General features: G+C 44.2%; 1 protein-coding gene across 2 annotated transcripts in view; it reads right to left on the reverse strand.

The window, feature by feature from the left end:
* Nucleotides 1–2,274, reverse strand: part of znf827 (zinc finger protein 827) — a 65,004-nt gene extending 62,730 nt beyond the window's left edge. For both annotated transcript variants that reach the window (XM_041934184.1, XM_041934183.1), the window contains exon 1: nt 2,142–2,274. In XM_041934184.1, the coding sequence (XP_041790118.1) occupies nt 2,142–2,184 (43 nt within the window). In that variant the 5' untranslated portion in view covers nt 2,185–2,274. The remainder of the gene's footprint in view (nt 1–2,141) is intronic.
* Nucleotides 2,275–15,077: the final 12,803 nt, after the last annotated feature.

Below are 15,077 nucleotides of genomic sequence, written 5' to 3' on the forward strand. Positions count from 1 at the left end.
GTGACTCACGTCACAAAAATATTCAAAAGCTATTAATATACGTGTCCCTGTTAACAGGATGACATGTCACAAAATCCTACACAGTGAGTCACTCCAATCACCCAGGACAGGACACTTTTTTCCTCATTTGGAAGGAAAACGCACAACTTATTAAAGTATCAATGGGCCGCACTGTACGCCACAATGTGTTCTTAATCTAATTATAGACAAACAGCCTGGAAACGGTTTTACAGACGTCTTTTTAAATGAAGTAGGCGAATGTCACGAACGAAGAAGGGACATTCAAGGGGAAGGCTGCTTGTTTCAGGTGCTGAAATGACAAACTGCTGCTAAAACTAATGCGATTCATGATTTAAACCGCACACTTTATTCACTTCACGAGACGCAGATTCTGGTTAACGATGGGGAAAACGCGTTCGTTGGGCAGGCTCCCTAAAAGAAGGCTCGCCGTGCAGTCGGTGAAAAGGCTGCAATGGGGTTATATTTGGTTATATATCATGACCCTGTTCTGTGCAGTCCAACCGTGGGGCTTACACAGCCCTTATGCAGCATATCAGGGAGGGCTCACTGTCCAAATATCCCCCCGTCACTCAGTCACACACAGATCCAGTCACTCACCAGTCAGCCTGTGCCTCCAGCCAACCGCTGCAATTTCCCAAGTTCAAGCCTAGGTCAAACAACTGAGCAGCAGATCAGCCAATATTACCACTAAAACTAATCAAAAGATGTGTGTGAAGCCACAGGAATGACTCCGATTTGAGTTCACGTGTCAGAAATGTGGGACTGTGTCAGGTGCAGGGGCTCGTTCACACCTCGGAGCCCTCTGACACGAGAGGGAAACTGTAAGGCAGCTAACTGGGTGCACGAGACAACTTAAAGCGGCCTTTCTGATGGCGGCTGCCTCTGCTGAACAGCTGGCACGCTCTGACATTTAAGAAACGAAGAAGAAAGTGTCATAAGATAAATGCGCCCGGCCGCCGTTGATTTAAAGATGAATCACTCAATTATTCATTACATTTGCATCCCAGTGTGACTAATTGAGCTGTTTGCTTGCGCATGTATTGAGAAGAAATGATCAAGAGCAAAATTTAAAAAAAAAAATGTCACTCTGGGATAATTCTTTTAATAATGGTTGTCATTGCCCACCACCATCTGAGCAATCCTCTAGTGGTCGGAGTGTGTTATCGCAGCTTTTCATTATCTGGACTGATAAAGGCACAATACGAACATCCAAGATACAGAGGGTCAAACGCACAAAAGTAAAGCGACCTCCTACCAAAATTAACTCCCCGGGAATGACAGCAGGCTTCTGCTGCGGCGAAGCGACGTTCGGGGCGATGTGGCGGAGCACCGCTGCCGTTCCCCCGTCTCTAACCGCGTTATTGATCGGAGTCTGTCTGCAATGAATGGCTGCAAAGGGAAGGGGGGGAAAACCCTGAACTTCAGGTGACCGACCATGGCTCTGACACAGCCTGCACGCAGACAGGGAGGGGTAGAGGAAGAAAAAAAAATACACTGGCTCGGTTTAAAAAAAAAAAGAAGAAGAAAAGAAAGAAAACAGCATTTCCACACTTTTTAAAGTCGACGACAAACAAGCGCGAACAAATTCGGTTCCGCGATTCGGGGAGCAAAACTGCGAGGCGAAAGTTCGCCGTTTATCGCCGCGGAAATGAAGTTTACCGAGCGTTGCTAGATAGCGCTGTAGCTAACTAGGAACACCAGGGTACGGGTAGCCAGACTCTGGCTCGTCTGATCCGACTGACCCTTCATTTTATTGCGGCCAGACTCCCAGATCCTCCCCCTTTCTACCCGAAAAGCGACCTAGCAGAGGCGAGCACATTACCGAAAAGGCTCCGCCGTTATCCCTCGCACACAACCGACACATACGCCAACTGACCGCAACCTTTAGCGGAATCGGACCTTTATCGATTACACTCTTTAATAAAAGCCACGTATCATTTATCCACTCACTGCCGTGCTAACGTTACCCATCGCCAACAACATGGCTGCCTCGCTCGGACCTAAAAAGGGAGAAATAACCTACGCCGAGTCTTTTGTCTGTTTCACCTCTTTAACCCTAAACTACTGCGCAAAACACACGGAGAGCCGTTAAAATTGAACAAATCGAGCGAAGGACTTACGCGAAGGCAGGCGCTTGGGTTGCTCCTGCTTCCTCCTTGGCATTTTCCCCCGTTTTTAATCACATTCTCGTCCTTGTTTGGGGATAAGAAGAAAAAAGGTTTTTCCCATTGAGACTGGAGGCGCCAGTGATGGCAGGGACTTGGTCGTGCACCTGGCTTTGCTCGGTTTAAAGTGTATTGTTGGGGAACGGGAGCACAGGCGGAGGAGGTGCCGCTGTTGTTGTTGCCGTGTCTTGACTATGGCTGCTCTCGGTGCAAGTGTGTCTCCGAGCCCCTAACTAACACTAATGCAGGGATCAAAGGGCAGCAACAGCAGAGCAGACGCGCACGCACGCACACTCACACTCACACTCACACACACACATACACATTCACACGCTCTCTCTCGCTCACACGCGCGCGCGCACACACACACACTCAAACACGCTCTTGCGCGCACGCACACATTCGAGGAGCTCGCCCCCGAGAGCGGCGTACGGACAAGGTGCCCCCAAGCTTTCAGGGTGTATTGCTGGAAAGGGAACGTGTTTGAAACGGCAAAGAGGGTGCAATTCAGCGCGGGGGGGAGCACGCGGATGGAGGAGAATTTAATCTAATCTCCCGCAAAACGTGAAATAAAATAATAACAGTGTGTGGCGATTTATGCGAATGATGCAAACATGAACGCCACATGTCAATTTAGACCCCATGACATGCGTAAAGCAGAGGAACGGTGCACGTGAATTTTGCTTGCTTTGGCAAAAACCGACTATAATTCAATCTGTATTGTAATTAAAAATAACTATCCCATGTGCAGCATGTTAGAATAAAAAAAAATGAATGTGAATATTAGTGGTAAATATTGACTGGAGGACTTAGTTTACACATTAATTTTGCAAATGCATGCATTAAATATGATTAAATAATAATACTTTGGACTTTTCAGTATATTAGTATAAGTAGTAATTTACATTCTGGGTGTTTATATACTCAAAGAGAGAGACATTTCAAGCCTTTTGGGTATTTTGCTCACTCTTTCCTATGAAAAGTTTCTACCATTTCAACATAATTTGTAAACTATACAAAAGTTGCATGAAGAAAAACAACAAGCTGGATTAGTTTATAGCAATAAACATCATCATCATCATCAAACATGCTATATTTTAATTTGGTGTATTTTTGTTATCACCTCCCCCAACCCCGTCTCCTCACACACAGGCTTCATACATGTCACGCTGCTAATTTAAAAACTGCCTGCTGAGTTATACCTAAAATCTGTCTATTAATAGAACAGCAGGGAAAAAGGTACATTGTGTGGGAACCAGTACTAAATCAGGTGGGGGCAATAACAGGTGTCAGTGTCAGAAAAATGTCCAACAATTATCCAACCCAATGTAGTCATCTCCTCATCAAAGTTGAGAGACCAAAACTGGCCAGAGCTGAATCCTCCTCCCTCTCAGCTGGGTGTTGGGGCTTTTTCACAGCGCAGGCTGTCCCCCACTCCCTGCTGTTGGACTCCTCCAGGCTGCGTTCTGTTGGCCTGCCGCGTTCTTTCACACCTCGGCCGTGTGTGAGGAGAGCTGTGTCTTCATCCCTCCATCCTTCCATCCTCCAGTCCTCCTCCTGCCATGCCTTCCACCCACCCCCAGCGGAGGCGCAGGAGGCTCGTTACCGTGGCAATTAGTGAAAAGCCCAAATTAGCCCTCTTGGCTGTCCACAGGTGACAAAGACACTTTGCATTTCTGCTAATTAGGAAACAGAACAACATGATTAAATGGGGCCTATCAGGAGGAGAGTGGACAAACATGCTCCACAAATAGAAAAGAGTTATATATTATTGCATCTCCTGCATGAAATGATTAAGACATCCCATTAGGTTTTTCATTTGTGGAGGGGATAATGTGGGGTTGCAATACTGAATATTATAATAGTTTACATTACAATTTTAATGGACTTATTGTGTGCAGACAGCTGTGTTTCTCACCTGCGCCTGCAGATGGACAGTTTATGGACACGCGTTCTGACCAAAGAGTGAATATTCTGCTGCGAGGAAAAGGTTAAATTCATTCTGGTTCCTGCCTTTCTTGCAAAATGTCTATATTTTTGTAGACGTCACAAAATTTGCATATGGCAAGACGTCTAGACGATTTCTCAAACTACCTCAGGGAAAAATACTCTGTTTAAACACTCAGATACTGAGTTACTGTAGTTCTGCTGGTGAGACATTTAACTGTGACAAAGTGTTTGTACTACAAATATGTGATTTTATGCCACATAAAAAGTAAGTTGTACAAGACGGAAAAGGTGACTTTGAGAGCATGTAGAGGTTTGGTCCGGATCAGTTCCCATGTATGCAGCGCAGTGCAAACAGCACGGCTCTGGTTTGTACGTCTTGATGAAAGCAAAAATTAAAGTATTTATTCGGTGGGTTTCAAGATTTCTGAGCGTTACGTCCATGCTTAACAATTTTGTATGAATAATCCTCAAGAAGCTGAAGTTTTTCTTTAAGCTTTTCATGCTGGATGAGTCAGTCATCTTGCTCTGTGTATCCACCCTTTGCTTATTACACCACGTTTGTGGTAATTAATTATAGCAAACTCCAAGTAATATCAGCCTCAATTAAGCAGGCTGACTTATTCCAGACATTAATCAGTGCAATCAATGTAAAACTTCTGCATCTGGTTCAATAACAGAAATATAAGCTATTTCCACGACTCCTGTTTGTCTTGGTGGTGTTTTTGTTCCCAGTCGAGTTTGGTCACCATGGGGAGGTCACAGCCTGTTCTCTGACCCCGACAATGCCAGGCAGCTGAGGTAATGCTGGCAACAGTACAGCCTGCTGATAGTAGCCATGGCAACAGTGACACGACCTCACTCAGGGTTGAACCTAAAGGTCGTTCCTCGTTGCTACGGGGACGAGCGCTCCAGCTATATTATCAGTGACAGCTCTCAAATGTCCCGGCTGGAACATACAGTATGCGTTATTCGCTAATGCAAAAAGGGTTTTCACCGAATCGCCCGTGAATGCAACGACACAATAAGTGCTGAGGTGCAGAGGATACTCGAGGTCAATTAGAATTGTTTTGTTTCACTTCCCAATAACTGGTGCAGGTTCCCTGCTTTGAAAACAGCTCATATTGTCAGTTGGTATTATTACTACTTATTAAAATGGTTCCCTATAGCGGCACAACACTTACTGGGGGCTAAATGAGTTTCAGGTGCTTCAGTGGAGGATGGAGCAGACTGGAGAGAAATGAGCTAACTTGCTTGTGTGCCTTGGGGGCAAAGTGAACATCCTCCAGTTTCTTCTCCTTCCCTGCGTCTCTTTTTTCCTCCTCTCCTCCATCCTCTCGGGCCCTGTCCTGTGTGGGCAAGGCTGCTCGGGCTAACGCTAGGCTCGGCCAGTCAGATGTTGCCCTGGGGTAAACAGAAACATCTGTCCCCTGCCCAGCCGTGACTGTCGCCGAGTGATAAATCCTGGGGTGGCTTGTGCCAGCGCTGTCCGGCGTGCCACCTGTCCCCCTCCTACACAATATCCCCAACCCATCCCCTACACTCACACACACACACACACACACACTTCACCCTATTTGCACTCGTCCGCCTTCATCCTGACAGTGTGACAGAAGCAGGTGGTTCACTCCCTTTTTGCCCTCTGGCCTTCTATGCTCTCGTCCTCGGTTGGCACATTTATGCAGGGAGCGAGAAGGGTTGTCGCCTCGAGCAAATACCAACAGAGAGATCCCTGCACCAGGTTATTCAGCGGTGGTCCGCAGGAACTCAGAAGCCTATCGCACTCGTTTCCTTTAATCAGGCATAAAGTCTGCAGATCAGATAAACTAAGATTCACAAAGGTCAACAAAACGCTAAGAGAAAAAAACATCAGGAAGACTTTAGAGGATACGACTTGCTTCTCGCTTGTTTAAGTATTTTCATGCTACAACCCATCTGACCGTCTTGTAAAATCATCCGTGAGAGAAAAGCATGCACACATACAGTATATTAATTCTCTTTCTGCCACCTCTTACTCTCCTGCTACCACTTCCTCTCTGCTCTACGACTTTTACTAGTGTGACAGAGGCAGGTGGCCAACTTCCTGCCCTTTGACCTTCAACAGTTTCCCTGCAGTAAGGAGACAGTGCAAACACACACATGCACACACACACACACACTTCCACACACACACACACTCAGAGGAGGAGCCTAGGTTGCCCTGGGTGAATTGGGGCAGAGGTCTTGCAAAAAAGGCCCTGGAGGGAAGTGAAGGTCCTTCGACTCAGGGACAAGAGTTATTTTAGCAGCGCTGAACCCGACAGGCTGAATGATCATCCCAGCGGCGCCGACACCTCGGTGCATGTGCATCATCTGAAAGAAAGAGACGCACGGTTTAAAATGCTGCCCCGGCTAACTAAAAACTGACTAACAACTGAAAGGAATCAGCGAGCCGATCGGTGACACACCACTTGCAAGAACAGTTCTAAAAACAATGTGCTCTTTTATGATTTCAAGCAGTTCGCATCCAGTACATTTTTCACAGAGAGTCACAAAGCACTAGGACAATAAGAGTGTCTGCCACCTGCCTCCAAATCCCTTTTTTATTCCAGAGGCTTGGTGAGCAAAAATAATTACAAAAAGTGTTACGAACAGCTATTCATTTGTCCACCTCTCTGCCCTTGGCTGGATGACTATCTTTTCCCTTTACAATATGTCTGAATTTATCTCGCAAAAGGCCGGTGATAAATTCTTTTCACCATTTGAAATTATATCAAACGAAAGAGCAGTTCAACACTCAAACATGTTCTTTTGAGCCGCGCCGCTTTAGGCTTGCGTGCGTCTGTGTGCGAGATTTGCATGTTTGTTTTATGCGTCTATGTGTGTGTAAGAGGACCCCTGCTGATTAATGTCACTTCATATTGTAATGGAGCGTGCTGAACATGTTCCGATATCTGTAATGCGTTACCGGTCTCAGCTTGATTTTACTGCCATGGTCTAATAGGATATTGCTACGATCACAATTTGGATTAACTTCCATATCACTGCCGTTAAACCAAGTGAGGTTTGTGTGTGTGTGTGTGTGTGTGCGCGCACAAACGGTAGAGAAGTGGGGATGTTTATCAGGGTGGGCTGCTCTGGTCGATTAATTTCACATTCAGCACCTCCTTCATAATGTGTCTCTTCTATTTGTCACCACAATAGTTTTCATTATGAACAGTTACAGCTGCTGTTTTTCCTCTCATTGATGCTGCGCTGAGGGAGGAAACATCTTTGACCCTTTGTAAAATAAGGCACTGCTGTCTGAATTTGCTACGGGGGATACTGCGCTGGCAAGTGCTCTCTCTCTCTTATGATTGGCTTGCATCTGATGCACGCACACACTCGTGCGCGCACACACACAGGTATAACGAACCCTCGTAAAGAGGTCTGGCATGCTTTTGTACGAACATTTTGTTGTCAGCAGGGAGCGGGGAACTCTATGCAGAGGAGGCTGCCCTTGCTCTGTGAGTCCTTTGTCTCCCTACATCCCCAAGCTCCACCTCTCTCTCAGCCAGCCCTCCAATGGGAGAGCCTTCAGGTGTTGACCTTATCGGGTGGAGGTCAAAGCCAGGTCAGGGATCTGTTGCTAGGCTACCATCAGATAAGTGGCTAGGGTAGGCAGCAGTGGGTAGCTCTGTCATTCAGGGCTTGTCATGTAATCTTGTTCATTTGCAGACAATTGTTTGGACGTCAGAAAGGCTATCTGGCCCATACTGTTGTAATGAAACACATTAAAATATTAAAACCGGCCATGCTGAGCATTGGCAGCTCCACTTGGCACATGCTTCTTTTTTACAGTCATGCCAACTGTCAGGCAGTAACATGAGCCCCTTAAATACGCTTGTGTGGTTGGCTGTGTTGAAATTTCAGAGTTGTAGAGGATAGGAGGGTATTTATTTGGGTTTTTTATTTTGTCCTGCATCATTTGATTTGTTGTACAAAATAAAGATATGTTGATATGCCCAGATTACCACAACGTGATTCAACAGTAGTTATACATGGTCTTTTCATGGATAATAATATCTGTGAGCATTTTTATGAGGCATAACTGATTCATGTGTTACACAGATTTAATTCCATTGAAAAGCTGTACCGATACTCAGTGTAACATGCTAATGTTTAGAATTAAACTAATAAAACCTTGTATTAAAACTTAATTTCAGCAAAATGATTTATGTAATCAGAGATCTTTAAAAAAACCTTGACATCTTGATTGGGAAAGAACAGCTACTCATATCCATCTGTATATATGTATGTATTTTCCCTGCAAATACTGTACATAAATAAATGGAAAAATTCATTCATGACTCATTTGGGGGTACAGGTGGGAAGGCATCTTGCTGTTTGCTAACCTACAACCTTTAAATAGAGTATAAAGAGTGCTACAGCAGTCTGTTGGAAGAGAGAGAGGGGACGGGGGGGGAGGGAGAGAGAAAGGCAAAGAGAAAAAGAGAGAGATAGTTGTTGCATCTTCACACAAACATGGTCTGTTCTCCCACTCTGCCATTCCACCACCTGGACCGAGCTATGTGGGAGAAAGCGCCACGCAGTGATGAACGACACCAAACAGGACCATTTCTGTTCACACCGCGGGTCATACGGAGTACGACGGGTTGACACGGCATCTGTGTCATATCACGGGTTCCTCCTCGGTGACACCTGCATTTTGTCAATGTCAGCCACTGCGGCCGTTCAGGTTAACCGGCGGGGCTGGGAGGAAGCGGCCTTCGGGGGGCCGCGCGAGGAGAGGAGACCTCAGACAGTTAGACATAAAGAGACCTAGATAAGGCACGTGGCAATTTATCCACGCCAGTCCTTGTACTGTAGCTCCAACATGGGATCTCGTCTGTTAGATTGGCGCATTGTGAAAAGAGGTTCTCAGTGTCTGGGCGCTTGCCAGCTGACATTCCACGGAGACAAATTGAGAGAGAGGCTCCGGCAGATTTATCGGGCCATTGGCTCGCCTCAGGAATTCTCTTGTAACATGGCACTCCTGTGAAAGGGATAAAGAAATTAGTGTAAAACAGCCCCCACACCCCCTCTCCCGCAGCACCCGTTTGGATATCCAGCACTACTTGTAACCCTCCCCCCCCCCAACCGCCAGAACACACATCTATACGCTTCCTTATTTTATATAAACGTGGATGGATGCAAGATGGATGGGTCTGAGCTTCACTCCTTTTATTTCTATGAATATTCAAGAGGGTGGGCAAGAGAACGGTGCTGTATTCTGGCTGTTGAGTCACAGGTCCTCAGTGGCAGGAAGCACTGCTGGTCAAATGACAGAGAGAGAGAGAGACAGAGAGACATAGAGAGAGAGAAAGAGAGAGAGATGCGTGTGTGTGTGTGTGTGTGTGTGTGTGTGTGTGTGTGTGTGTGTGGGATTTGAAAGGAACTGCTCCTGGCTGTCTTGGATATTTATTCCTTTCTAAAGCAATGAGGTGTTTGGAGAAAGAAACCAGTTATGTTCTTAATGCTACAGTGAGAGCAGAGAGCATTCTCTCGCACTCGGCCAAACAGATTACGGTCCGCGAATGTGAGAACACGTTTCCACCTTCTGACCTTCTGTCGATCAATAGAGAAATTTGATTGACTTTTCTCGAGCCGTCTGGAGAACAAGCTCATTCAAACGTACCGCGTGTGTTCTATTAAAAGATTCATACAGCCATACATTATATACATCATAAACTAATGAGGATTAATTATTAATTGCTGATATAAGCATCCCTGCTGGAAATTCACTTCCTGGTTTTGCATACAATAGAGCCCTAATGCCACCCCCCCATATCATCTGTCAGCATCTAGAGGTTATCTGCCAAGTTGATGAACAGAGAGATTGGCTATGAAACACAAGGTGTGACAGTATTGCAATATGTTATAGTATGCAGGCAGAGCTCATCAGGAAAGAGAGGACGAGCGGCTTTGTTCCAAATGTCACGATGCATATTTATGGGCGCAGTGGAGTGGCTCCCTGTATAAGCACCATTCACCATCTATCAAGCTAAAACACTACAGTGTCTCTTTGACAACTTGGTAGGATAGTGTTGTGTGACAAAGTGATCAAACTGGGCGATCTGCTCATGGCTTGAGCCAAATTTTCTTGTGAAATTGACTGTCATTTTGACAGCCAAGACAATAAAGCATGCTGAGGTTAACAAAATGTAATTACTAGTTACTGTGCACATAATTATTTTTTTTATGACAGGATGCTTTGAGGCAAACTTGTCCACACAGGCTTGTCACATTGTTTAAAATTGTTTATTTTAAGGATTATATAAGGCTCTTTTTCCGTCCTTAATGTGACAAAAAGGAGCACTGGATGTGGGGCTTTAAAAGACATTCCCTCCTCGCCTCAGATTGAGATACTGAAGGGAAGTGAGAGGGGATAAGGTGACACGGGAGGGTGTCAGACAGAGAGACAGAGAGACAGCCGGATACAAGCAGAGCCCTCAGCATAAGCTCCACTGAGCTCCCTTTCCACTAAGGAGGATCTCAGGAGAGTTGTGTGCTAGCTGGCTGCGCCTGGGCCATATAGCAGAGGACGGGCAGTCTGACTGTCTGTCTGTGGTGCCACTCCTTGGGGATAGAACATGGCTCCAGGGCTGTAGCTGATTTGAGATGGTCCCAGGACTAACCCCTGGGGGACACCAACCAGGCAGAATTGGCTCTCTGAACCTCCCTTTTCAGGCTTTTGCAAGCAGTGGAGCTCGGCGGCTGTGGAGAGACGGTACAAGAGGAGTGCTTTCATCTCGACTGTGTGCAGCTCAGTGGATTTCCTCCAAATTACAGGGAGTGATTACATCCCACCTCGCCCGCCTCGCGCCACCCCCTTCTCTCAGCATGGGGCCCCCAGGCAACCAACCGCTGTCAACTGTCAGCGCTCACAGCTGAGTCATTAAGTGGAAGTTGAGCGATGTGTCATTGGCAAGGAAATAATAAGGAGCAGAACCCAAAGCACAGCGACACTCGTTGCACCTTGTGGGTAATTTACTGCTGGTTATAAATTGTCATTCTTGTACAGAATGCTATGACGAAGGCATTCAGACCTCTTATAGGGGATGTAGTGTATAGTGGATGGATGTGGAGGTCTGACCACCTGTTTTCGCTGCTGTACAGTCAAATGTATGGAGGGCCCGCATGGGAGGACTCACAAATGCTTTGAACAAGTCAGACATTTAAAACAACCCTCGGTGCTGCAAGAGCAGCAGATCCAAGCATCAAGCAACGCAGCTGAGGTTTCCCCTTTTTGACAGAAGAAAGGTTTCCCATCTCTTCCAAGCTATTACCTCCACATAGAGTCGGGGATTACATAGAAGCAAGAACAGGGACACTCTGTCTACCAATATGTTTTTTTTATCTGAAAACTCCCCCAAGCTTTTCCATTATCTTCTCCATATCAAGGATGACCTGAAGAGAAAACCTGGCTTCAGAAGGGTCAATGCAGTCTAGACTTTCTCCTCATCCTCCACAGCCGACCCCCACCTGCACCCCCATCCTGCATATTGCTTTAGTATACAAGAGGAATGTGCCCCCTCCTTATTCCCACTCACCTCCAGCCCCTTCCTCCTTTGGTCCAGTCCCCTATTTCCCACCTACAATAGCATCTCCCGTCACCATAATCTTTCTATTTCACTGGCCCGCCCCTCGGGGTTAAGGGGTCTGGAGATGGAGACAGGATTTGTCTCTCAATTGACAGCACTGCTGCTGTGCTTTCTGGCTGACCACCCTCATACCGGGTGGTCCGAGCGTTTTTCAAGAGAAGTCAGCCACTGTATGTCCAGACATCGATGTTTTAGATGATTTTTAATGAAGTTTAAGAAATGTAGACGAGCCAGACTGAGGAAAAACAGCTGCAAATAAGTGATTGATTATATTAATAATTTGACCATTTATGAGCAATAAAATATCATATAAGTACTGACTATATGATATTTATATGATATTTTATTATAATAATGCTGCTGATAAACCTAATATTTACACTGCTTACACTACAAATACAAATATTATATATATATATATATATATATATAAAATTCTCTGTGGGTTTGTCGCTACAAGCGACACAACAAGCGAGTATAACAACTTTAAATTGCAAATTAAGGTAAAGACAGTGAAAACAAAAACTGGCATAAAAATGAATTGAATTACAAACAACACATAAAATGTACTGTTGATAACTAGAACAAAATCCTAATGCATCAAGGCAGAAAAAATACCTGAAGCAACTGGACACCAAACAGGAAAATTGTGATCTGAGTATAGCAAACATCTTAATAGAGTGGCTGTAAACTGGTCTTCAGAGGAAATTAATTAGAATTCAAGAAAATTAGCTTAATTACCAGTGACAACCTTCAATAATATATTTTAAATACTGACCATCAACTATCAGATTGACCTACAAGCGGCAACAACAAAGTCTACTGATGCTTATGTGTTGAACAGCTATTACAGGGTATGTAAAAAACGGCTTGGCATTTTAGAGGTGTGCACTCCCACGCACTTTAATTCTAAATGTATAGGCTGCAGAATGTGCGGCTACCATTGACATGTAATCCGTGGGATGTGACGTTCATGATGATTTCAGACCACAGTGTCAATGCTTACAATTAACCCCTATTTCAGCTGAATTGTTATTGTTGAATTTCCTGCAGGTTACCAGAAAGACACACTTATCTCAGGGCCCCTGGATGCCACGGTTTCGACGTCCGTAATTGCCCAGTTCAAGTTCTCGTTGCCTGCCCGGCTGCCCGGCTGCATATTACGATATGTGCATCAAATGCCAGTGAACAGGTAGCCTTAATCATAAGTTTTATTTCAACCGCAAACTTTATGACGTGGAAAAAAAATATCGCATTATTATTACATTATTGGTTTTATTGTATTAAGCAATCAAATTATGGGTAGTTACACTTGGTGCATTCAGGGACAGAACTGCATAATGAGTGTGCCACATTTCAAATAGCAAAAAGCCACTTTCTATTACGACTAAGGCCATGTATTGTATGATAACAAAGGACAAGTGAATGTAAGAGCACAGAGGTCATTTTTGAAGGCAACAGAAATAAACTGTGGGGTTTTTTCTTTCCAAAAAATTCCTTCAAAGCATGCAACAACGAAGGGAACAGGGGACAAGGGGAAAAAAAACCTTCATTGAATATTCATTAACCGGTGCCTAGGTGTATACATGGCTCTTAACTACTCTTGTTTATGACTTAAGGACTTGTAGTACTGACCTTAGTTTAACACAGCAGCAGATACCAAATTAACCTCTAGCCTCCACAGGGCTAGCCATGCCCTGCTAACAAGCAACCTGTCTAGACACACAAGAAGTACTTTATGATTCCACCTCTCACAATCCCTCTCTCTCTCTCTTTCTCTGTCTCTCTTCCTCGCTCTCTCAACCTCTCTGTCTCTGTTAACATGTACTGGCACATCCTCCCTCCCTCTACCCTCTTCTATCTTTCACCTCACCATTTCATCCCTATTTCCCCCCTACACCATTTTTCATGTACCTCCCAAGCTGCGCAGTGTTTGGGTCATGCACCCAGCAACCAGAGTTTTATCAGATGGTAGACTTTCTCTTATCCTTCACAACATGGCCTGGCTGTAGCAGAATAAAATAATGAAAAGATCTGTAACCTCGAGGATGATTAATTTAAATTGTGCTCACAAAAAATAAGAGGACTAAAGCTATAATACATTAGGAAATGTTACTCAATACATTTCAAAGCAGACATTGTTTTGATAATATTAAAAATGATGGAATATAAATATATAAAGAGCAATATGGTTGTAAGGCAGGTTTTAAATATTTTATACACCATACAAGTATTTAAGTATATAATAAGTAAATAGGCACAATTGCCTACAACACAACACTGTTGTAGCATTATTATAATGAATTATGTTAAAGGAATTAGAATAACAAAACTATGCTACAAATGTGAAATAATATGCCTCTCTATATTAAAGTTGGGCCAAACAGTTGGAAAAAAGACAAATATTGAGGCATTTTCAATAGTTTTACGACAGATATATAATTTATACTCATATCATCAATGCCTTTCTTTCCTTTTCCCCAAACAAAATACTTTGTGTTAATCAACTAATAAATTTTTTGCCTAATTGTTGCAGCTCTACTGAACACAGTCTGCACATGGATTGCCCTCCTTATTTACTGGCAGTCCAGACCTGAAGCCAGTAGTGTACATCTGATGGCCAGCTGTCCAGCAGCAACCAGTTTCAGGACTGTGAAAGTTTGTTCATGTCTATGGTGGCTGTACTGTAAAAATGATGCATGCAGTTAACACAGTAGCAATTTGGCCCATATTGCCTACTTTTATTGCCTATTTTAATTTCATTTTGGTTTTGGTTGTTGTTGTTAGACTTGAAAATTTGTTTTTGAAGTCGTGAATTTGTATTTTGATATGATTTCAAACAAACTGCAACTAAAAATATCTTGCTGTGGTCATGATCTCTTGAGATAACTTTAGGAAAATAGAAAATATGAAACATATACTTCAAAATTATGGTAGCTGTTTCGAACAATATGACCATTTGGAGCAGGGTTTATAGTGCAGTCACATGCACGTCAGGATCAGACTTCCTATACTATTAATATTTGTAATACTTGGGAATCAAATACCTAATTTAACATGATCTTATCTTCATTTTAAGTAGAAACACGGTGATACAACATAATCTGCATTTATGCAACTGTGTTATAAACTGGCGACTTGTTGACTAAAAATGTTCACAGTGAAACATGTCATGTTGTCAAACCACAAACTATCTGCAGTGTTTTCACCTCTCTGAACTGTTTTGCTGGCTAACCTTCAGATGGATGTCACTCTCCTCAATTGCGCCACTGCGCTCGTTAGGTTTTTGTCCTCACTCAGGCGCCGTAACGCTCACGCCTCT

Source organism: Chelmon rostratus, chromosome 3 (assembly GCF_017976325.1).
Source record: "Chelmon rostratus isolate fCheRos1 chromosome 3, fCheRos1.pri, whole genome shotgun sequence".
Classification (NCBI taxonomy): Eukaryota; Metazoa; Chordata; class Actinopteri; order Chaetodontiformes; family Chaetodontidae; genus Chelmon; species Chelmon rostratus.